Source organism: Sciurus vulgaris (genome assembly GCF_902686455.1).
Source record: "Sciurus vulgaris genome assembly, chromosome: 3".
Taxonomy (NCBI): Eukaryota; Metazoa; Chordata; class Mammalia; order Rodentia; family Sciuridae; genus Sciurus; species Sciurus vulgaris.
Genome location: NC_136463.1, coordinates 135362801 through 135388325, shown reverse-complemented (window position 1 = coordinate 135388325; position 25525 = coordinate 135362801). Strand labels below are relative to the sequence as shown.

General features: G+C 36.4%; 1 protein-coding gene across 3 annotated transcripts in view; it reads left to right on the top strand.

The window, feature by feature from the left end:
• PDE1A (phosphodiesterase 1A) overlaps positions 1-25525 on the top strand; it is a 363460-nt gene that overhangs the window by 262528 nt on the left and 75407 nt on the right. For all 3 annotated transcript variants that reach the window (XM_079134553.1, XM_079134554.1, XM_079134555.1), the window contains one exon: positions 22865-23047. In XM_079134553.1, coding sequence (XP_078990679.1) covers positions 22865-23047 — 183 coding nt within the window. The remainder of the gene's footprint in view (positions 1-22864; positions 23048-25525) is intronic.

Here is a 25525-nt window from a genome sequence, read left to right as displayed (position 1 = left end):
GCAGTCTGAGTACTGAGTTATCTCTCAAAGATCCATGAAAGGTCCCCAGGAGAGAAAAATAGCCTGCATTTGGACATTTGTTACACAGAGGACAGCAAAAGCACTAGTCTAGAAAGGACCTTTTGCCCTATTATTTCCTGCCTGTCAGCCACATTGTTGAACAACCAGAGCAGCAGAGTGGGGAGGGAAATGGAGAGTGAACACCCACGAGATCACTTCCCCTTTGCGGGTGTCCATGTTAAACTAGAGGTGAGATTGAAGCTTTTATTTATCTTTGAGTACTGGACTTCACACACACACACACACACACACACACAAATAATATTATTTAATGGGTATTAAATGCACATGATTCAAAAGGTCAAAATAATGCAAAGGGTTTCATGAGTCTTGTCTCCACCTTATTCCCAAACTAATCTCTAATTATGTGATACATGACAAATTTTTACTTTGATATTTTCCCTCCTTCTTTCATGGAAGATAGCATAAAACATACATCTTTCATTTTGCTTTTGGGGCTTTTTTTTTTTCACTGACTAAGGCAGCATAGGAATCTTCCTGCATCATATTTTGATCTTTTTAATACTCAACCATGAGGATTTTCACTAATAACTAACAGGGAAGGCCACAGTGAAGACTGTGCTGCACAGGTGGTTTCTCTTTGGTCCCCAGAATGGAGTTCCTCTGCCGGAGCATGGTTTGGAGTTATAAATTAAGGGAGAAAATCAAAGGAACACTTTTAGGTTATACATTCTATCCTGACTTGCTTTCACTGTTAATTTTCACTTAATGTACACAAAATAAATGATTATTCTAAGTGAACAGAGATTCAAAATGTGAATTTAAAAGTCTTATATCATTCCTTTAATTTCTTTGTTCCTTTATTTTCCTGTGTGCTCTTTATTGTTCACCAGCTGATTGGACTTAACAGGTTTGACATCTCTTCAGTCTGTCCTTGGCCAGACATTTCATTTTATATTTACTTATAAATTTTAAGATTTTCTGGACTGGGGGTGAAGCTTAGAGACTGAGCACAAAGCCCTGTGTTCCAACCCTAGCACTACAAAACAATATGTATAATTCTTGAAGACTTTTTTGTTTGTTTTTCTATATATATAATATTATATAAATATAATTTTATATATTTAATATATGTATAATAAAAAATTCATCATAATGCTAACTACCTAGTTTTGCCTAAGAATTCCATCTTTCATTTCATAGATTATTTTGTGCTATGTTTATTCATTTAATATTTCCTTCTCTGAAAATTATAACTCCATGAATATTTTGTTAACTTAGTTTCCCATGATTCCTAACTCATTTAAACATGCATTATGTTTAAAGTATAGTTCTTTTTCATTTGAAAATTTCTCTTTAGTAGGGAAGAAAGGTTAAGCTCAATGTTTAACTACTTCATGGTAGAAATTTAATTTGGAAGGGAGGATTGCTTCTTACCACAAAACATCCCAGTTCCTAATGCCAACTACATCATTCCCAATATCTATTTAAATGACACAAAACTTTTCACTCTTTCATTTTCATAATTCTAGGGCATCATTATTTTTAAACTGGATTCATAATAATAACCCTCATTTATACCATCTTCAAAAAACTCTTGTTTCACTACCTCACATTGGTGTCACCACAATCCTCACATTAGAGCAATTATTATTTTCTGCATTTTACTAGTGAGAAGACTAAAGATCATTTAAACATCACAACACTTCTATGAGATAGAAATTCTATCATTACCATTTTGTATAGGACACTAAATCACATAAAAGTTAAGTAGCTTACTCAAGAGAATGAATTGAAGAGTGGAATTAGGGCCACTCCAGAACCTAGACTACCCAGCACAATTCTCATCCTGATTCCTTTTGCAAAAGCGACTTACTAGAAGTATGATGGACACTCAAGTGCTCTCAGGGTCCTCAGACCTGGTGTGTGCAGATAGAGTTGCATCTCATCTCCTCCCAACTTTGCCTTCAGTGATGACACAGTGGTAGCTTGAAATTGACTTTAGTGGGATATTTACACCATAGAAAATGTCAAATGTAACATCAATCTTTAGTTTTCCCTGGAAAGCCTATTAAACATGTATCATCATGCCACTGGGTAGACCTAAGATTTCCCCCTTAAGAATCTTCTAAGAACTGTGATTTTATGGTCAAATATCAGTTCGGGAATTCTTAGAATAATGTTCTCAGAACACATACAGTTGATTTCCTATATGTATAGTAAGACACACAGCATTAAACTGAGGATGTTTCTATTGAGACCTGCATAAATTATTTTAGTGTCATTTGCTTTAAGAATATTAGTAAAACAAGGATTGTTTAAAAGGAGTGTGGCTTGAGAACCATTGAATTGATTTTTATTTATATTTTGAATCGTATTGACTTGGAAACTTATTAAAAAATATTTGAGTGAATATTCTAGAAAGGTGCTGCTTGAAAGTTGACGGTTCTGAAAAAGGAGGGTCAGCATATAATGATACTGTGTAGAACAGAAATTATTGGTTGAAAACTTTCCCCCCTTCTCTCTCTCTCCCTCTTTCTCTCTTCCTCCTAAACATTAGTGACTGCAGGGTTTCAGTTAAGAAAACAAAAAAAAAATTTCTCTTTAAAGATGAATTTGGTGAGAAAAATAAAAACATTTTCTGGCAAAAATGAAATTCTGACCTTTGCAGAGATTATAGCACAATTCCCTAGTGAATATGAGCATTTGTTGGTTTTTTAAAAAGACATTTTCATATGCAAATGCCAATATTTTATGAGTCTTCCTTCAGATATGTCCCTAGAGGCTATTATTTTCAAAGTTGCACAGTTGTAATCCAGAAACATGTGGCCTAAAAAGAAAAAAAAAAAAAAATCCATTCGCCCTTATTTGGATTGGGACACTGCCAAGCAAAGTAGCATCCTTGGCCTCATGAACAGCAGGGTAGGCAGCTGACTGGGAGGTGTACTTCCAGAGATGGATATTGTGCTTACTGATATCTTACAAAAATAATTTATAACTTTATTTTGTTTAATGTGAATCAATCTGTTTTAGGATTACCATGGTTAAGAGTGTTCAGACTCTGGATTTAGAAAGAACTAGATACTCCACTCAATATTCTCTTTCTTTAAGGAGGTTAGGTTACTTGACATTTGTAAACTACACTTTATTATCTATAAAATAAGAACAATGTCCACCTCCAGAGTATGAGGATGAAATGTAGTTCAGTGTCTGACAAAATAAAAGTTTGATCATAACCATTGCTTCTTGTACTAATAAAATGCAAATACACTTTGCATTTGGGGGATACATAGCATATTAAGATATGTAATTTATACCTCCTATTGAAGAAATCAAATAATTTCCTGACTAATATTTGATCTTGAGAAAATGAATTCAGTTGGGTTCTAGTTGCCAGGGAATGAAAGCAAGGCATAAAATAATGGAAAAGAACTTTAGTACAGAGATACACATTCCTATAGAAACACCCTCAATCAGATAATATCTCTTACTAAACCTAAGGAAGGGTCCTTAATTTGGGGATAGATTATCTCAGATGAGAATGAGTTGATGTCAATCACTACTACAAAAAGTTAAGTCTGGTAAAAATTAAGCGAGCTTCAGGGCATCTTGATAGCTAAGAATCTTGGAATCGTTGAGTACAGGGACTTACCCAGGAACTTCCACTCTTTGCCAAATATATATTGAGTACCTGAAGTCATAAGGGCCAATTATGCCAAGAAACAAGAAGATTGAGAGAGAGAAGGAGGGGCAGGGGAGGGTGGAAGGGGAGGAGACTGAAGCACACTGACAAATTTTATATGAAAATACCAAGCAGTAATCCTAACCAGAATTAGGGATTTGGAGTCATGATTCCAAACCAGATATGACTACATTCACAGGTGTTTCTTAATGTGAATGAATTTGTTCTCTGGCAAAGCTCTCCCTATCCATTCTTAAAGATATGGCTTTCAACAAGAGAACTTACGGTAAAAAATGTCTGGAACATTCTAGTCACATGGGCACTAAAGCTCAGAAATATAATGGCAATGAGAGATGTGAATTGAGAATTATAACCCAGGATTCTCAATTTTTTTTTTTCCAGAACCTTGCAAATGCTAGGCAAATGCTCTGTTACTGAGTTAAATCCCCAACCCCTCAGATTTTTTTTGGGGGGTGTCTTTACTTTGTTGCAAATCTTCAATATTTGGAACTCCTTTGAAATTCAGATTTTTCCCCATCCTAAAGATTTTGAGAATGTTTAGTGAGGGTTTACTTACTTCACCAGTCTGTCCTGTCACATTCCTCTGCAAAACCAGTTCTGGGACCAAACTGCTGAACTACACCTATGCAGGTCACTTCTTTCCCCCAAATTCCATCTACCTACAGACAGCTCCTAAGAATGAGCTGATACCTTTCCTCCAGTTCCCCAAGTTGAAGCTAAAGGATCCGCAAGTTCTGTAACACTTACCGTAAAGGAATCCACTACTCAAGCCCCTTCACATAGATCCTCTATCAGCCATCCCTCAGCATCCCCTATAGTCTGATGTATCTCTCACAGAAACCAGCTTACTTTTTCCTGTGGAAGTCCTTTCAACAAGTTTTCCTCTTCTCAGTTCAGCATTACAAGGTCCAAGGCTAAGTAAGATAAAAGAAGGGAACAATCAAAATTAATGTCAAGTTGGACATTTCATCTTCCAGGGTCAACAGTTGTGCTAATAACTATGCAATTTAAATCCACATTTAGAAAAATGATGAGTTTTCTAAAGGATACAGAATCTTCACCGATCAACTGTGCTCATAATGTACACCACCTTTTATATTATTGTTCCAGGAAGTTTAGATTCTTGGAATCCTAATTTTTTAATATTCTGTATGCCAGAGTAAAGGCTTTACTTTTTCGTAAAAACAAGAGCAGTCTGCACAAAGGTAAAAGAAAGCGTCTTTAGAATGTGATGATTTTTTTTTTTTTTTACTTTTCAAATGTCAGATTTTCTCTCCTCCAACCATTGAGATTTAAAAACTCTTGGAGTTCCATATGGAAATGGGATGCAGTGTTACATTAGCAATTGAGGCCCGGGTGAGATGCAGAGGGCAGTGGAGGACAGGCAGGGGTTTGAGGAGGAGAAAAGTACAAAAGGGCAGGCATGGAGCTACCAAAAGTGAAACAGAATACAGAAGCAGGTGACATATCTGAAGAAGCTGGAGTGGTGCGTTAGCAGAGAGCTGGGACAGTAAAAAGGGCAAATCAAATGCCACAAAGAGAACCAATGTATGTGTGAGGAAATTACTGATGCCTCTGAAGTGTAGTTTGAGTAAAGAGAAAAAGTCTACTTGCCATATTATGGTAGTTTAAGAAATAGGTAGGGAATATATTTGTAAAGGAATTAGTATTGACAATTTTTCAAGAATTTACTAGTGTATGAAAAAATAGAAATAGAGCAATCTATTAATGGGGACATATGCTTGAACAAGGCTTTGCTTAATTGTTCCTCATGTTGGTTTTAGGATGAAAGGCTGAAATCTGCAGCCTAGAATCAAAGTGTTTTAAAAAGAAATCTGGAATAAAAAGGGAAAATTTTTTTTCTCATAGAAAGACTAGGTAAAGTTATCCTTGGGAAGCTTTCTAGGAAAGTGAAAAATGGTCAAGCATAGGTGGAAAATACAGATGAAGATGGTGCTAACTAGTGCTCAGCCAAGGGTCTTCCAATAAACAAACAGGAGATCGGTGTTTGACTTCTCAGCAGGCAAAGGTGCTACTGTAATTATGGCAAATGTATTCGCAATGGATTGCAAAATACAGGAATCCCTGTGACATGGAGAACAAACTCTGTATGTAGTCACTGCAACCTGAACATCATGATAGCATTGACCCCTATATGTTCCTCTGAAATTTAGAGTCAGAGTATAAAGGAAAGAAAATAGAGAACTGAATTAAGGAAAAGTCTTTATGAATATTTCAATTTTAAATGATAGGAAACCCAACCAAGCCAGCTTAAACAAAACTATTAACTTATTGGTTCTCACAGCTGACTATAAACATTGGCTAATTCAGGGCACAAATGATGTCAACAGATCAAACTTTCTGTTTTGCTTGCTCTGGAAGGTTCTCCTCTGATGCTCTGAATTGTAGCAAGGCAGTGGCAGTATTTCCAAGCTTCACATCCTCAAACTGTCAAATCCAGCAGGAATGGAAAGGTTTTCTTTCCCACAGGATCCAACAAAGATATTCTAATGTTTAATTGCCTCTAGTTAGGTAATATGCTTATCCTTCAAACCATCATTGTGTCCGGGAGAATTGGATACACAAGTTCGGGAGTCAAGCATCCCATGAGACAGGTATGAGGTCAGTTCTATTTAAATCACTGGCCTAAAAATTGAAAATGGAGGAGAGAGCTTTCCTAAAAAACAACAACTATGTCTTCTTTACTGTGAAAATGAAAATGTTTATGTCAAACAAGGAGGCCAGATCAGGGTTTGTGGGGCATGTTGAGAAAAGACTTTGACTGGAAGTTCATCAGTTCCTTGCCTGGTTTCATTCCTGCTGCTAATTAGCCTCTAGGAAAAAAGATTTTTCTTTTTGCTCTAGTCATTGCTTTTCTCACATGGAAGATGAAATCTCAATCCCTTTCTGTTCTGGAGTCCTGTAGTCTTTCCCATGATCCAAAGTCCCCTGCTCAAACTAAACTATCCTGGCCACCAGGAGGATGGCAGGAGGAAGCTGCTTATTATTGGCTTAGTGGAGGAGCACTTAAAATATAGACTCTTATATTTTTTAGATTGTTTCCACTTGGAGGAGACCCTGAGGAAATCAGTTTGAGGGAAATGTGCTAAGACATTGCTGGAACTCAGTGAATCATTAAAAGAGCATAATAAATTTTATAAATTCTATGTTTGTGGAGTTGTAGGGAGGAGGCCTGTTTGGAGTGCTATGTTTGTAGGCTGTTCTCCCTCTTAGATGGAATATGGAAACAAGGCTTAGGAAAAGCCACATTACTTTTGATTGGGTTTATATGTTTTGCCTATATGTGGTAGGCTACTTTCTACAAAATTTCAAGAGTCTAAGGACAAAAAGAAAAGTTTTGTATATTAAATAAAATCTCACTGTTGTGATATTTTTGTGTTGATAAAATATAAGCGAATGTTTCCTAGATCTGAAAAATGCTATTTTAAATACTATTCTTTTCTAATGGTGATATTAACAATGAAAATTGTTTGACAGTTGTATCTAAGGCAATTATGCAATTTGCCAATATTGCTGCATGTAATTCTCAAAAAGTCTATGAATTAGATACTCATTTTTTCCACTGTAAAGTTAATAAATGCAAAGCATAGAGAAAGTAATTGACTTGTTTAGGATCATATAATTATTAAATATCCAAGAAAAGTTCAAATTCAAATGGAACATGCCCAACATTCATTCTTTTCTTCTTTATCAACAGAACCCATTCTTTAAAAAATGAAAAAAAAAAAAAAAATCTCTCTTGTTTTGAGAAGTCCAACTTCAGTTCCAGACTCAGGATGGGTGGATCTTAATTGATTTAAACCAGTTGTTAGTCTTCAGTTTCCCAACCAGTGAGTTTAGACATTGACATCTGATACAATTCTGGATAATAGAATTGCCTCTAGGAAAGATTGATAGAGATATTGCCAGAAGGTTTCTTCTCCATAGAAAAGGGTGTTGTCATATGAAAGTATGATGCTTGAAACTGATATAGCCATCTTGCTAAAAGCATAAAGTTAAATGTAATATTAAGTTGAGGAAACCTGAGTCCTTGAAGATGTTGTTGACCAGTTGATATTAAAAACCCCCTTACTGAAGTCAATCTACCATTAGATTTTTTTTTTTTTTTCTTAAGGAAAATAACAGAACTTCTCTGTTGAGAACTTCACTTTGACTTAGGTTTGGTGTCATTTGCCATTGAGAGAATTGTTCTGGTCATGTAGGTCTCCTTTCTTCCAAATCTATTTTCTTAATTTCTAATAGCTCCAAGGATCCAGTTTATCTTAATAACAAGCCTGAACACAAATGTCTGATTTCTAAGATAGTCACTTAGAATTCATAATCTATTTTTTCATAAAACAAGATAATAACTTGATTATAATTTCCAAGGTAGCCTACAAACCATATTGACCCCATGGCACAGTCAGATAACACCAATGATTCCTAAACAAGCATCGAGTACTGGAAACCAGATACCTAAGATTTTTCTCATTAAGTGAAAGAGAATTTCCTCATCTTTTTTTTTTTTTTTTTTTTTTTTTGGTGGTGCTGGGGATTGAACCCAGGGCCTTGTGCTTGTGAGGCAAGCACTCTACCAACTGAGCTATATCCCCAGCCCAAATTTCCTCATCTTTTTCTACATTCCATCAGCAAGCCTAGTTCCAAAATATGTGCTGCCTCTGTCAGCCCTCCATCTCTTTTCTCTCATATCCCCATCAGCCTAGTCTGACTCAGTCCTATATATGAGGTTGTCTCTAGCCCCTGTCTAGACCACCAGTCAGTTTTGCACTGGATCCTGCTGTCCTCTAAGGTTCCACACAGGAGTGGGGGCTGGGGGCTGGGTAGCACTCTCAGCTCACTTTGAGGAAATTTATCTGGATGTGCTGTTGTCCTCCTCATGGTTTTCTTGGTTTGGAGGTCAGACAAAATTCAATGTCCCCTCCTCTGTCTCTCCTGCTTTCCTTCCTGACTCCTTTTCATTAATGCAAAGCATCTCTAGATAATCACTATGTTGGAAACTTTGCTTTGACTATTCATATTCTCATATTTTCTTTGCCTGGATCTTTCCTCTTTCCACAAGACCTAGATTTTGAAACTCAAAAGCATGAGGAGGGCTTTTCTTATCCCTCAGGTAATGGTGTGTCATATATAACTTGAACTGGTGAATGAAATCATGCTGACTATATAGACATAGGGCACAGGGTAACAGAAAACATTTTTAAAAATTGTATTTTGATATCTTTCACACATGAAGCAGAATCTGATAGAAAATGTTAACATATTTAATATTTGCACCAAAAGAAACAAACAAAAGTGACATTAGTCCTAATCTGGAATAAATAGCTACTAGAATAATACCTAAGTACTGCAAATACCTAAATATTTAAAAAATATATATATAAGACTGGAGATCCTCTGCCTATTTTTATACTTTTATTCATTTATTCAATAAATATTTATGAAGGATACTCTGTATACTCTGATAGTTATTTTACTATTCTCCTTACCTACTCTCAACTCCCTGCCATCATCATCTCCACTAGTTGGCCTTGTGGGCTTAGAAAGAAAAATATTCCTTATCTGCCCTCATGTTTCTGGCTTCAGAATATATTCCAGTGCTTTCTAGCACTCATTTTTCACCCTGCACAGTTGAGAAATTGACATTTATATTTTGCAATCAAGTATCATACAGATAATTCCCATTTGTTAACAACAAAATAAAAGATTCTTTGATGAAGATGTCATCATAGGGATTCTTCTACCTGTCTCTTCCCACGTCATTCACCAAAACTATCCATCACTCACAATAAAATAATGGGCACATGAAAATAAGGAATGCCACCAAATTCACATCATAGAGGAGCATTAAATCACATTTTTTGGGCAGAGAACTTTCATTAATTGTCAAGCTGTAAACAGAGAAGAAGGGTTGTTCTCAAATGTTAGTGTTCATCAGAATCACCTAGAAGACTTGTTAAAATAGGGTGCTGAGTTCCACTCCCAGAATTTCTGATTCCATAGATTTTCATTGACGCCCTTGAATTTCCATTTCTAACAAGTTCCCAGGGAACATATTTGGAGAACTACTCTTTTTTTTTTTGGACTGAGACACAATTTATTTGTTAATGAAAGACAACTAGGTATTACAAAGGCCAAAGTGAATGATAATATATTCAGACTATCTGGAAAAGTCTATTAGGCTACTTTCCATTTGCTAATTTCATAAAGGACATGAAATTATAGGTGACAATGTTAGAATTGAGGTGGAGTTGAGATTTTTTTCTTCCACTGAATTTCTATATACTGGGAATGAAAAATTCACAAAGGAGGTTAAGAAAACAATTCCATTTGCAAAAGCATTAAAAAAGAATAAAATACTTAGGAATAAATTTAAACCAAGAAAAAGCAGATCTTTTACAGTAAAAAATACAAAACTTTACTTAAAGAAAACACGAATAAATGTAAAGACAGCCCAAATACATGTATTGGAAGACAATATTGTGAAAATGGCAATACTGACCAAAGTTATACACAAATTCACTGCCATCACTATCAAAATGCCAATATTCTTTTTTGGCAAAGATGTAACATTTGAACCTCAAAAACAAGTCGGGGCTGGGGAGATAGCTCAGTCGGTAGAGTGCTTGCCTTGTAAGCACAAGGCCCTGGGTTTGATCCCTAGCACCCCCCAAAGAAAAAAATCTGGAAAAAGAAGGGAAGACTTATATGTCCCAATTTTAAAACTTAATTACAAAGGTACAATACCAAAAAGAGTGTTAAAGTGGAATCAGGATAGACATCTAGATCAAGTAATAGAACAAAGAAAGCCATGTATCTATGGCCCATTGATTCTTTTTATAATGGTATCAAGACATTCAATGGGAGATCACAGTTTCTATGCAGAGAAACATTTTTACTGGCATCATTACGTGACTGAGAGTAATTTAAATTCAAAAGAACTACTCTTTAGAAGATGTCACAATGAGGCTATAAAGGAGAGATACAGAGAGAACATTAGAACTTTGATGGTCATAAGTTTTTGCATTATCAAAAGAGCATAGCTCAGGTGTTTCTCCAAGTGGTGTAAAATATATTGGGCTGAAATGCCTCCCCTAACCTCTAGAAAATTCCATCATGGAATAGGAACATTGAGAAAGGGCTGCTGTGTTAAAGATTAGCAGTGCCTCAGAGCAAGTTCTGGGGACAGGGAAGGCCAGGCCTCTACTTCGTTCTGTGGCACAGTCACCTCTTCCAGGCCTGGGAAGTCATAGTTCTTAGGCTTAATCTCTGGGCTGCAGCCCCACCCTTTCTCTCCACTCAGTAACCCTGGAAAGGACATGGGGCTGCATGGTCATGATACGCCCTTCTTTTGTGTCTCATTTCCCTGGTTAGAAAAGACAGCACTTCTGTTTTCTGTAAAATGGGGAAGGAACAAAAGTAGGTAAATATGGTTTTATTATGGAAAAGTATAAAGAACCTATGCATTGCCATTTCAATCATTTTAAGTGTACGATTTGGTACAGTGAAGCTCCTTTCTGTCATCCCTCTACAGAACATTTTCATTGTCCTAAACAGAAACTCTGTACATTAAACAATGACTCTCCATTTCTTCCTCTCCTCAACTATTCCATTTTCTGCCTTTCTGAATTTGCTTGATCTACCAGGTAAAAGTTTAATGTAGGTAAAAATTATTCATGGGGATCTCTACTACCACCTCTTATCAACCTATGAAGTCCTTGCTTTGGTTTCCTGACCAAAGTCTTTGGTTTCCCCAAGTCTACTTCTTCCTTCCACCACATCTCAAACCCTTCCAACACTATGGCATCCTCCCTCTTTCTACCCATAAGAAACAGGAAATCTGCTTAGACTAATTCATGCAGATGAGTAAGTAGCTGGGAGTTTACCAAGGTCTTGCTGTGTGACAGACGCTGTTCTACATGCTTTCTGTGGGTCTGTCTAACCCATCCTCACAACCACACTGCTTGGGATACTGATATGATCTCTGTTGTACTGATAAAGGCACTGAGGCCCACACAAATGAAGTGTTTTCCAAGATTACATAACTAATAGTGATGGAACTAGGAATCTGCTTTTAGAGACCAATTTCCAACCTCAGAGGATGCTTACTAATCAAAGACTTGGTAATTAGTGGAATGTTAAGCTTTGTGTCTAATTGAATATTTTCAAAGATATTTTTGGGCAAAGAAGACTTCCTGGTGGACAGTCTGTAGTCCTCGGTAAGGCCCATGAAAGAGGTCTCTGCCTCATTCATTTCCCCCATTTCTGTCCCCAAACAATTTCAAAAATAAAATCTTGATTCCAACTCTTCAAATAACTTAATTTCTCCTCAGAGCTTTCCCCCAACATTCCTGGAGTCCTTTCTGCCTGTCCTGGGGGATAGGACCTCCCTCTGTCAGACCTTTGCTTCTTTGGGTGGGTGCAGAGGAGGCACCAAGTCCTTCTTAGGCCTTCATTTGGAGAAAAATATCTCTGACTTCAACACTATCCTTACTCAACCTTGTTTTAGCAAGAGTTTGCCTCTGGGGAATTAAGCCGACTTCATCATAAATGACTTCTGCACACAAATGTGCAGCCTCCACAGTCTCTCTTATACAATGGTCATCCACAGTTTGGAAAAAAAAAAAAAAAAAGACTAACACAAAATCAGAGAATATATGGATCAAATGTATCGAGTTAACAGAAAAAGGAAAGAAACTTCTTTAAAAAATAAAGTTGTTGAAATAAATTTGTGAGTCTGCCATCTTAAACCCTTTTGAAATAAAAAAGGGAATAAAATGAGAAATAAACAAACATGCCTTGGTGGTGGGCTGGTAGAATATATTTAAATGTACTTTGCGCTTAGGAAGTACATTACTGATAATAGATATGGCATTTCAAATGTATTCTCTTTTTCAGACATTAACTTTATTATACTTCAAAGTATAATACCCTGAAATTTTGCCACCAGATATATTTCTTTGTGAGAAAATGATTGAAATATCAGCTTTGGATATAAATCTAAACTTCCTCTCTCCAAAATTCCCTGTTGAACAAAACTCATTTATGATTTTTAAGATTAATTATTTATAACTCTGAATTTCCAGGCAGAGATGGGACAGAGAATAATAATTGCTGGTATCATTATTGACTGAACATGAAGGTAGTCTTGGTACTTTATAAGAAAAACATGCACTGGAGATGCGAAATACCTCAGTTACAGACTCAGACTCCAAAATCAGACAGACTTCAGCTCAAAATTTAATATGGCTTCTCCTGATATTTGATCAAGTCATTTAAGGTGGCTGAACCTCAAATTACTTATCAGTAAAATAAATGTAATGATAATGAATACTTACATCTTCCTCATGGTGGTTATGAGATGAAATGAGTGAAAGTTTGCCTCCTTTCCTGCTTCATAGTATAAGCAATTAAGTTAGCTGGGGTAATTATCTGTATCTGTCTTCAGATCATTCTGAAGCCTGGGTGAAGGATTGGTATTACCTTAGGGTGTTTTTTTAGGGTGTTTTTTTTTTTCTTTTTGGGTGGAGAGGTGGAGGAGAGGGTGCAGCTCAGAATACAGATATGTTAATAAAAGAAATATCACTAATGGATTCCCCTGTGAGGGTACTTTTCTAAAAAAAACCTTCTGTACTGCAGACAGACCAACCTCTCACTTCCCCCAGCTTTGTTGGAAAGGCTCCACCAGGAGGCTGCTGGCAGCACACAAATTCAGCTCCAGCCTCAACCCTGGGCCAGTAGCGCTACTTCCCTGAATAACACAACCCCACTCAGGACACCCAACAATGGCTCTGTCTTGGTGAGTCCTTCCCTGGGGTGGAAAGGGCTCCAAAACCAGCAACCTGGAACTGATGCCTTTCTCCCCTCTCCAGTTACCAGGATCTTGGAATTTCCTGCCCTGTTCAAGGTGCTCCTCTACCATGTTTTGTACACTGAGACCCTGGAATTCTCTATTCAAAGATTTTCAAGCCAGTCTCCTAAGTCTAAGTGAGCTTCTTTCTTAGGTCATTCTTCTGAAAAGGGCCTGGGTATGACTGCATTCCAACATCCCAAAGAGTGGCCAGGAAGCAGCTACTTCCAAGACCAAGCAGGTTGATGGAAATTGCACAGGGGGGCTGTGGTGGCCACCTGCTTCTGCATGAGGCCTATAAAGTGAGGGAGAGTAGATAGGTATAGTAGGACAATCAAATCCAGCTGGCCTAGCCCCATCACAGAAGTTGAGAACTTCTAATTCAAACCCTATGTATTAGCCTTTTATGAAACTTATTAAAAGATAAGATAGAATATGTAACAGCTTATTCACCTGATAACAACTTTAAAATATTAATTATGAAGTATTTGGCAGAAATACACTCTGACTTGGGACCATCAAATGGAACTGAATGAGTAGCTTATTTAAATGTACCCTTTATATGAATAGTACGACTGAAAAAGAAAATTTCAAACTAGAGAAGCCAGTTTCTCCTAATCATATCCAGCACTTGAAACTTAATAAGTGAAATTGTGGGCACTAATTGCCTGGAAATAACTGTGTGGGTACTTGGGTGTAACTATTTTCCAAGAGTCCACTGTAGACAGAAATATTTTCACTGACATAGAATTGTAAGAGTCAAAATCCCATGACCTCTCCTTCCGTGGCCGCCTCCTGCTTTACTTCCCTTTCCCTGCAAGCTTTCTAGTTCAAAATATAAGCCCTTAGGGAGATATGTCATCTGATTTCAAGAAAAAATTTGGAACATAAATATCTCTTGAGGATCAGTTGATCACTGATCAGATGCAGGGTCAGTTTTCACAGTACTCTGCTCCCCCATCAACAGTCTGCTCTAGGAAACCCTCACTTTATGCTCTATTGGCTCCACTGGGACTGAAGAAAGTCATATCAAATAGAAAAAGCATTTTTCAGAGGTCAACAGTCATATGTTTTACATATATACTCCTCACTATTTCTTTCTATGTCATGCATTATAAGAATTCCTAGGAAAATACATCAATGATTATGTTTTCTTCTTAAACTCGATCTTCATTTCCTAAGGGTAAACAATTATGCTCACTCTGCCTTCTAACAATAGAATGAAGAACAATCAAGCTGTTGGATATTTGGAAAGCAAACTTAATTATAATATTTGAGATCCCGTTTTATCAACTTACTTGCACAAATTCCAGAGATGAAATGAAGGCAAAATAGTCTTAGATGTTTTAGTGCATCATCTTATGTAAGTATCCCAATATTGCAACACATCTTAGATAAATGTACAGGAAAATCGCATATGATAATTCTGTCTCTAAAATGCCCAGGTTACATTGTAGTTTTTGTTCCTGCCCTGTGCAGCTTGATCAAAGGACACTTGAAGGGCCCATGTGGTGTTAAGATAGAGTACAAGGCAGGTGTCAAGGAAAGAGAGACAAAAAATAAGAAAGAGATGGAGGGGATAAGGAGAAATGTGTGCCATTAAGAGCATAGGTTTATTTTTTAAAACTTGCTTCAATTTAGATGTTATCCATCTGTCTTTCAACCTTTTTTTTTTTTAATATTCAAACTGGAATAATTATCTTAATGAATCTGCTACCACTTATTTATGTGTTCATTAGGAATTTCTTAACAAACTATTTGATAAATGAGCATAAAAGACTATTTGACAGAAATACTGAGTTCTTTGACTAGAGGCATAAAAATAATAGATGTAATGATTTAAAAATTCCTTAATGAAAAATATTGTAAAAAATAAAAATGATTGTTTTTTTCCACATCGAATGTATGGGAAGCAAGTAAGCATTCTGTAGATTCTGTGCTTCTAATTTTGAATTTTGACCTTCTCCTTGGCTAATGGTATGCAGTACATGAAGCAGCAGACATGAGCTGCAGCTCCCAGTCAGTCACACACTCACTAGAGTGAAATACATGCTCCGGCTGAGTTAGGATGTTTTTGGTAGGTTAGATGTATTAAACTCATTTCCAACTTCGGATAGTTTCAATTTACAATGAGTTGATGAGGACATAACCCCAACCGTAAATCAAGGAGCATCTATCTGTACGTGTCTGGCTCCACAATTTGTTTAAAAAAAATTTATACAGTGACTATTCAAGGGGAAAGTAACCTAGCAGCATTGAGATAGATAATTGGTAACAGTAAATTTCTCCCTTTACTGCTTCTTATAAATCAAATGGCACAAGATTCCAGACTAAAACTTCTACCATTTCCATCCTCACTTCACTCCCCAAAGGGTAATGACCTATCATCATTGGGGGTAAATATTTCTAAACATTTTCTAGTCATTTGATGGGAATATATTGATTGCTTGCTCTGTGCCTTGCACTATTTCGGATGTGGGCAATATAATAGTGCACAGAAACATATAGTTCTCTGCTCCCAAGGTCTTTATAGTCCAGTCCACAGACTGATCACTAAATAAACATGATGTGACATCAAGTAGTGTAAGTGCTCACAGCAGGACAAAGACAGAACTAAGGCACTTACCATGATGGAGGAACGGGTGACCAGAGAAGCCCTCTCTACTCAAATCCAGTGAGGAAATGATTCATACCAGAATCTTGAGTAAGAGATTCTAAGCAGATAGAAAAGTGAGTGCAAAAACCCAGAAACAGAAGCAAATTTGGCAGCTTTGCATATGGCAAGGAGGTCATGGTTAATAGAACAAAATGACTTAGAGGTAACTGGTTAAGAGATGAAGTTGGAGACTTGACTTGAGATGACTTATGTAGGGCTTTATGAAGTAGGCATTGACAAGGTCTACCTTAAACCTTAAAAGAGGCATTCTGGCCAGGTGTGGTGGTACATGCCTGTAATATCAATAACTTAGGAGGCTAAGGCAGGAGGATCACAAGCTCAAAGCCAGCCTCAGCAACTTAGTGAGGCCGTAAGCAACTCGGCAAGACCTTGTCTCAAAATAAAAAAATAAAAAGGGCTGGGGGTGTGGCTCAGTGGTTAAATGTCCCTGGATTCAATCCCTAATACCAAAACAAAAGAGGCATTCTTGCTGGGAGGGAACATGAGACTGACAGGTATCAGAAGGAAGAGCCAGGAGGGCAGTTAGGGGACACTGCAGTAAACCAGGCAAGAGATGAAGTTGACTTCACCTCTGACTCATTTTGCTGGTGGGGATGAAAGATGGTACAGACATTTTTTTTTTTTCTTTTTTTTTTTTTTTTTTTTTTTTTGTGGTGCTGGGGATTTGAACCCAGGGCCTTGATGCTTGCGTGGCAAGCACTCTACCAACTGAGCTGTATCCCCAGCCTGGTACAGACACTTTGGAAGACAGATTTGGCAGAATTTTATAAAACTATGCAAAGCTATTGTGTATCCTTTGTATTTACTCAAATGAGGTAAAAAATCTGCTGTGAATGTTTGTAATTTTATTCACAGTTGCCAAAACTTGGAAGCAAGCAAAATGTCCTTCAATACTAGAATACATTAAAAAATGTAATATATCCATATAATAGACACACTAGTTCTTGTGCAGCAATAAAAAGAGATGAATTATCAAGTCATAAAAAGACATGGAGAAATCTTGAATGATATTACTACATGAAATAAGCCAATGAAATAAGCCAAAGGTGTCTTTTTCTGTATAATTCCAGCTATGAGACAAACTGAGAAAAGAAAAATTATGTATGCAGTAAGCTTCCAGCGACATGGAGTGGAACTAGAAGGAGTAATGACTACAAGGAGCAAAGGGCATATTTTAGAGCAGTGAAATTATTCTGTTTGATATTATAATGGTAGATACTTCATTATACATTTGTTGAAACCCATAGAATGTACAACACAGTGAAGCCCTAATTTAAAGTATTGATTTTGATTGACAATTATTACCAATATTGACTAATCAATTGAAATATATGCACCACAGAAGCACAGCAGGTCAATAATAGAGAAAACTGTGGAGGTAGGGGTGGACACGAGATACATGAAAACTTCAAATTATCGATTCAATTTTTGTGAACTGAAATTTTACCTAAGAAATAAAACCTCTTAATTTTTCTTAATGAAGAAAGTGTCTAAGATTGTGGTTCTCAGGAAGAGCAGAACACAGAGTTCTTTAGAGAATAGCGCTCGGTCCAAAAGAAAAACAAAACAAAAACAAGAACAAACACAAACAAAGAATAAAAACTCCTTGCTCAGGATAAAAAAGGTCAGAGTGTATTGGCTGGCTGTAAAGATGTTCCCCATTTCACATGAAGAGGTGGGTGCATAGACGGCTGGTGATTCTTAACAGGCCACTTTGCAACACTGCTGTAGAACAGAGAAGGACCTCTGAGGAGCGGACCTGTGGCTATCCATTTTTGTCAGTCAAAGAGAAAGAAAACTAGTTCTTGTGCACAATGACCCTCATCCTGACTCACACCCAAGTTTCCTTCTTGTCTGCTCTATGTGTTCTCCCAGTTCTTCAATCTTTTGATTCAACCTTTTGAGTCAGTAAGAAATATTCTTGCTCAAAGATGAGCAATAATAATAATAAAAAAAAAATTAACCAACCCAGAATCCATACAAAAATTCTATAATATCAAGGTGAAAAAGATGGGAAAGCCATGAACCAGGAACCATAGTGGGAAAATGAAGGTATTTCCAAACAAATCCTCACTGTAAATTTTAGAACAATGAAATGACTTTTTTTTTTTTTTTTTTTTTTTTGTTTCAGGGATTGAACTCAGGAGCACTCAACCACTGAGTCACATCCCCAACCCTATTTTTGTATTTCATTTGAAAACAGGGTCTCACTGAGTTGCAAGTGCCTCACTTTTACTGAGGCTAGCTTTGAATTCTCCATCCTCCTGCCTCTGCCTCCCAAACTTCTGGGAACAAGTAAAGTGCTTTACAAATGAAACACTTTAAATGTAAATGAGGCAAACAAAACATGACAAAAGGAAAGACATTACTTAAAACTAAAAAAGAAAAGAAAAAAGAAACAGGTGTAGTGGGAAAATGATAGATATGGAAAGAGACCCCTGATAAACATAACCCATTTCCCTGAAGAAGAGAAACAAATAAATGAAACAGGAAAAAAAAAAAAAAAAAAAAAAAAAAAAAACTTGAGAAAACAGTAATAAAATACCTTTAAGACTCTGACTCATACTGAAAGGGCATAATGAGTATAGAAAAAATAATGCCTAATTTTCACTACCAATTAAGGCCTAGAAAAGTAATGAACTTGGAAAAAAGACCATTTATGGATTGTGCTCAGTAACTGTAACTCTTACTGAGCTCAAAACATCATTCTTACAAGTCATCCAATTTTCCCCACAGCATCCACAATGACCTCTTAGCAACATGAATCACAGCGTAGCCTGTCTAAGGCATTACAGATGTTCCGTTGCAAATCGGGCAAAAATTCTTCAAGGGTTTGATGTTAGCTGACTTTTATCTGTGTTTGACCCCTGCCATGATCTCCTTTCCTCTGGTTTATTGTACTCCAGCCACCTTTGGCCTCCTTTCTGTTCCTTAAGCACCTCAGTACTGATTCTGTCTCAGGGCCTTTGCATTTCCCTTTGTCTGGAATGTCCTCCCAACTTTCCAGCATCTAATTCTTCCTTATTCCTCAGATCTTAACTCAACCAACACCTTCCCTGACCATTTATCTAACGTAGTCTTTCCTCTCATAATTAATCATATTATTTCACCCTTGTTCTTTTCTTTTTAATCTCTTTCCTTTAAATAAAAGTTCCATATGAAGTGGGACCATTCTAAGTTTTCAATTTTTAATCAATTTATAGGTTGACAATAAGTTTATAGTATCTAAATGATACGGTGTTTGGATCCATAATGATTACAAAGGCATTGTAGTTTATTGCAAATAGGATTTTTATTGTATTTTAAAACTGGAAATAAGGCCTGGTGTGGTGGCTGCATGCCTATAATCCCAGAGGCTTGGTAGGTTGAGGCAGAGGATTTCAAGTTCAAAGCCAGCCTCAGCAACTTAGCAAAACCTAAGCAACTTAGGGAGACCCTGTCTAAAAATAAAAAATATAAAAAAGGACTAAGGATGTGGTCCAATGGTTAAATACCCCTGAGTTCAATCCCTGGTACCAAAAAAAAAAAAAAAAAAATGGAAATAGATTTGATATGCTCTCTCAAACAAATAGTAATAGAGATAAGCAATTGCTGTCTGAGTTATAATAGACACTGGGAGTTAACACACACTGTTCATTAGTGATAGAGAAAGAGAGATTGGCTTGAGGAATTTGTTCATGTGATTATTGGGGCTTGAAATTTGCAAGGTAGCTCAGCAAAATGGAAATTCTGGCAGGAGTTAGCATTGCAGTATTGAATCCAAAGGCAGTCTAGTGGCAGAATTCTCTCCTATTCCAGGTACCTCTATCTTTTATATTAAGACCTTCAATGGTGGATGAAGTTCACCCACATTTCAAAGGTAATTAATCTGCTTTACTCAGTCCTTATTTAAATATTAATCATATCTTTAAAATATCTTCACAGAAACATCTCGATGAGAATTTGACCTAACAACTGGGTACCATAATCTATCCATGCTGACACGTCAACCTAACCATCACAGAAGTGTCTGTTGGTTTTCAAGATTTGTTTTTTGGTTATACGATAGCATATTCCATGCTACTCCCTTTGCACACTTGCTCCCTTTATTCCCATACCCACTAATGAATCCATAACTCTCTTATTCAGAGATCATACGTATGCTCTTCCCCTTCTAAATGAATAAGCCGATGCATCATGACTGAGGTTTGCCAGACTTCTGAGTAACACATCCTATGAGGACTCTTGTCCTCATACACTAATTTTCTCATGTTTGATGATCTGTCTTAGATAATTTATGCATTTAGGACGTACAGCTTTAAGGTCACTAACATCAAATTTGCTGTAGAGGAATTGGCATCCATTACCACATGTCTATCATTCTACTCAGAGGAGCTGACAAGAGAAGGCAGGAGCAGAATGCCGAGAGCATGGTGACATCACAGGGCTACACCACAATGGTTCCTGTCCCACCTGCCCTGCTCCGTGCTTTATTTGATCACCACATAAGAGACAATAGAAATGCAATGAACTTTAAAGTAATGAATATTTTAAGTGACATATTGAAATATCTTCCTGAAATGGACTGATGAATCTAGTTTCAAATGGGCAAAAAGGCAAAAAAAATAATATACTTTGGATTACAATGTCGGCTTTTTAAGGGTAAATTAAAAACATTCAAACATAAGAACAGACAGAAAATTAAACATAACATAAAGTGAGTATTAATCAGTTTTAATACCAACTATATGTCTTTTTTTATCTCCCTAGGTGTACATATAGTTTTGTAACTCCATCACTTAATTTGTGCTTACCTTCTCATAAGGTATTTCATAAATGCATTCATGCTACTTAACACCACGAAAAATAAATATTGGCAAATGACTGTCTTTTGCATGTGTACAGGGGAAAATGGCACGTGGTCATTCAAAGTAACATGAATATTTACTCTTGTATATTATTATTATCTCTTGAGCCTCTTTGATCCATACTTGGCTGTGTTGGGTGGGCCTCGTCATTGTTGCCCTTTGGTTTGTCCCTGCCCTCTTGATAAGATGTGTGATGTGTCCCTGAGGCTGTGGCACATGATGCCATCCTGACTTCCTTCCCTTTATTAGCTCATAACCCTTAGGCCTCATTTTGTTGCAGAGAGATTCACCAAAGGGAATGGAACCCAAAGCCCAAAGCTAAAGTGTGCAAAAAAGAGCTCTAGGTTATTAAATTGGTGCACTGACAAGAAAATAATCAGGTCAGATGACAGGCAGAGCTGTCCTGTGTTCTTCCTGAAGGTGAAGCTCTACTGCTCTATGAAGTCATTTTCGTGTTTTGTGGAGAGTCCTTCACACTTTCTAACCCGTTCAGATCATTAGGAAGTTCTTGGCTATTGAAGATGCAAACTTTAAAATAAGAATGATTCCTGAGATCTTCCTTCACTGGAGCTATCACTATCCACCAAGCCAAGCAGCTTTATTTAACGGGAGTTCATAGAGGAGGTGGGTAGTGGTTTCAGCTCCTGCTCATGGCCTCAAGCTCATAGTTGACCAGCAGTTCTAACCCCATTAGATGCCCACTCTTTAGTCAGTGTTGGCTTTTAACTGGAGATGCTGCTTCTACTTTGGCTCAATCTCCTAAAATGAGCTTTCAAACTAGAGTCAGCCCTCTGTTACTGTGAGTTCCACTTCTATGTATTTGACCACCTCCATATCAAAAATACTCAGAAAAAAAATTGTCTGTACTGAACATGTACAGACTTTTTTTCATATCATCAATCCCTAAACAATACAGGAAAATAACTGTTTAAGTGGCATTTACATTGTATTGGGTATTATAAATAATGCAGGGATGATTTAAAGTATCTAGGAGGCTATGCTTAAATTATTTGAAAACACTCTGCCATTTTATATAAGGGACTTAAGCATAAGCAGATCAGGGTAACTTGGGGGTGAAGGGGTATTCTGGAACTAGTTCCCCATGAATACTGTGGGACAACTATAATCCATTGATTTTCCTTAACATTTTTGGAACTTTTTAAAAATCTGTGCTATTAATATCAGAATAATATTTTAGAAAACGTGGGTTTATCATTTTCCTAAAAATTTGAAGTACTTACTGATGAAATGGCACCTATGAATGAATTTTGGAAACACCAAAGCCTTATTTAAATAGCACATATTTGCTGCACTGTATATATACTATCGTTAAATATAAGACAATTGTAATGGTTTCAACCCCGTCTTTTCTTTTCGCCCAGTTGCTTCTTTGAATAGCAGACATCTGTTTATGAATTCTCTTCCCTATCTTTTCACAGTTTCATTCATTATTGGAATGATTAATTAATGATGCTAACAGTCCATGCCTCTTAATGGGCCTCATACTTCAATGTTAGGGAAGCTGCAAATGCTCACACTGATTAGTTCTTGCCTTCAGAAGGTGATCAATTTGAGAAATTAAGAGACTTTCAAATGTTAACCCAATTTTTTTTTCTTTATATAAATAGTTCATACTAAGGACTAATCAGAATGATTTGCTATTATTAGGTCTCATTGCAATGCTTGTTTTCTTGTTATTAGCTTTCCTTCTCGTTTTTCTAATGTTTACTCTGCATACATTTTTATAGAAGGCTGCTGGATACTGAAGATGAGCTCAGTGACATTCAGTCAGACTCAGTTCCATCGGAAGTTCGGGACTGGTTGGCTTCTACTTTCACACGGAAAATGGGGATGATGAAAAAGAAACATGAGGAAAAACCAAGATTTCGAAGCATCGTACATGCTGTTCAGGCTGGAATTTTTGTGGAAAGGTGAGCAAAACCATTGGTATCTCAAGAAAATAAAATCTAAAAGGCAGTGCATATGTTCACTGTATCAAAGTTATGAGAGACCTATGTTGTATTCATTGAGGAAAACTGCAATCATGACTAGAATGACCAGATTGGGGATTTTGTGATGGATTTGCCTATAACGAAAATACTTTGCCCTGGATGTATTATTTTTATTTACATTAAATTGGCATGCAGACTGCAAGCAAAGCCCTTTGACCATTCTGAAATGTCCTTTTGTGCTTAACAGTTAAAAAACAATTCTAAGTGAAAAAAGCCAATCCCAAAAACCCAAAGGCCTAATGTTTTCCCTGATAAGTGGAGAATGATATATAATGGGGGTTGGGGGTGTGGAGAGTGAGAGAAGAATGGAGGAACTTTGGATTATGTAGAAGGAAATGAGAGGGAGGAGGCGTATGAAAAATGGTGGAATGAGACAGACATCATTACCCTATGTACATGTATGATTACATGAATGGTAGGAATCTACATCATATACAACCATAGAAACAAAATGATGTACCCCATTTGTGTACAGTGAATCAAAATGCAGTTTGTAAAAAATTTAAAAATGAATTAATAATTAAAAAGCCAATTCTAACACATTCACATGTTATACAATTGATTTTATCTGAATAAAATGTAATAGCTCATAAAATAAATTCTACATTAGGTAACAACCTATTTTTCAAAAGTCAAGCAGGTCTTTTTCTGCCATAAAGAGAAAAGAAAATCCTCTTCACATCTTTCCATCATGAAAGGAAAGCTCTTTCATTTTCACTTATGAGGAGTTTTTCAACACTTGTGTCACTGAAACAAGAGTATTCAACGTCCCCTTCACCATGGAGTCAAATCACCAGTTTCCACGTGAAACACATGTTCATGTGACCCAATTTTATATGATTTTAACTTTTAAGAGGATTTACTTTTCTTTCTAGGAAAGAAGATATTTCAGGACCAAAATTACAAAAAGACCCAAAATAAACATGCCCAACAAAATTGAAAAATAGTTATCAGAAATCCCTTAGACTAACACATAAATAAATTTATATACACAAAAAGATATTTTAATAGTTTAGAAACTAATGAGGTTGAGGAGCAGAGAATTTGTTTTTGGTCAATGTACTTTAAATTGAAGAGAGATCAAAACATTTATTCTTTTGATATCCCTAGAACTCACCTCCAATAAACATTACAAACTTTAACTTTTCTATGTTAAAGGAACAATGGGAAGGACACGTGAATTTTTAAAATGTAAATAAGGCTGCATACAAGAAGAATACAATGAAATTTAACCATGTATCATAACCATAGCCATAAGCTTCTAATATCTCAGAATGTGAATATCACCCAAAATACCATCCACTGAGTAATTTTTCAAATTCTTTTGCAAATTTCTTAATCATATCTAATTGGCTTAGGTAAAAGAGTCCTAAAATAGTCTGATTGGTTTGGTGATAGAAAACCATCCTCTTCAGTGCATAAACTGATTTCAGTTCTGCCAGGTTGGACCAGAAGTGTGAGGCAAGTAGGCAGGACTGAGGAGAAAGAATGCCTACAACCATCTTCCTGTTCTTTTAAAACAACTTAAGCATATATGTGATGGTTATTGATTTCCCAGAGCATCAAATTTTAAAAATCTAAACAGAATTTCAGGAAGTCAATAAGAGTGTCACAGCTAAAAGAATATGTTTACTTTATCAAAGAAAGAAATTTTGTCTTTGCTTAAGAAAATTTTGCAGAAGTTGTCAAACTGAAAAGAAATACAAACTATGGATAAAAACCAATTTGCATTTCCATTGAAGACAACATTAAGAAAAATTCAGTAAAATATATTGACATGCTAAATTTCCATTTTGTATGTGCTACATAAAACAAATTTTATTTTATAGCTTACAGAAGTATCAAAATGTACCCAAGGTAACTAAATTAGTTAATAACCTTGAAATCAATGGGTCAAGCATTTAGAAATGATTTTTTAATCACTGTTGAATCCCCATTAGTGACATTTGTCTTGAATTTTCAAAAATATTTCTCTTTAATCCTAAAATATTAGCAGTCTTCTTGAAGTCCTGCTGATTCCTCCTCTAAGACTGTTCTGCCAAGATTTAATACCTCAGCAAGTCCTGGCGATTATTAACCTAAATGTGTCCTGAATTTACTACTCACTTCCTTATCTCTCCTCCTGCATCTCCAATCTAAGCCTCCATTACCTACCATCAGAAACAGGACTGTAGCTTTCTAACCAAGCTCCCCTTTTCCTCAGTCAGCCTTTCCAAACAACTCATTCCACAGTGATGTTATAAAATAAAAATTAACTCTGTTGTTCTTAAGTTAGAAACCTTTGGATGCTGTTCTATTTCACTTGGTAATCAGACCTCCTTGACCAGACCCTTTTTCCCTTCTAGCCTCAACTATAGCTGCCCTCATCCTTGTCCAAACATCTCCACCAGCCTTGAT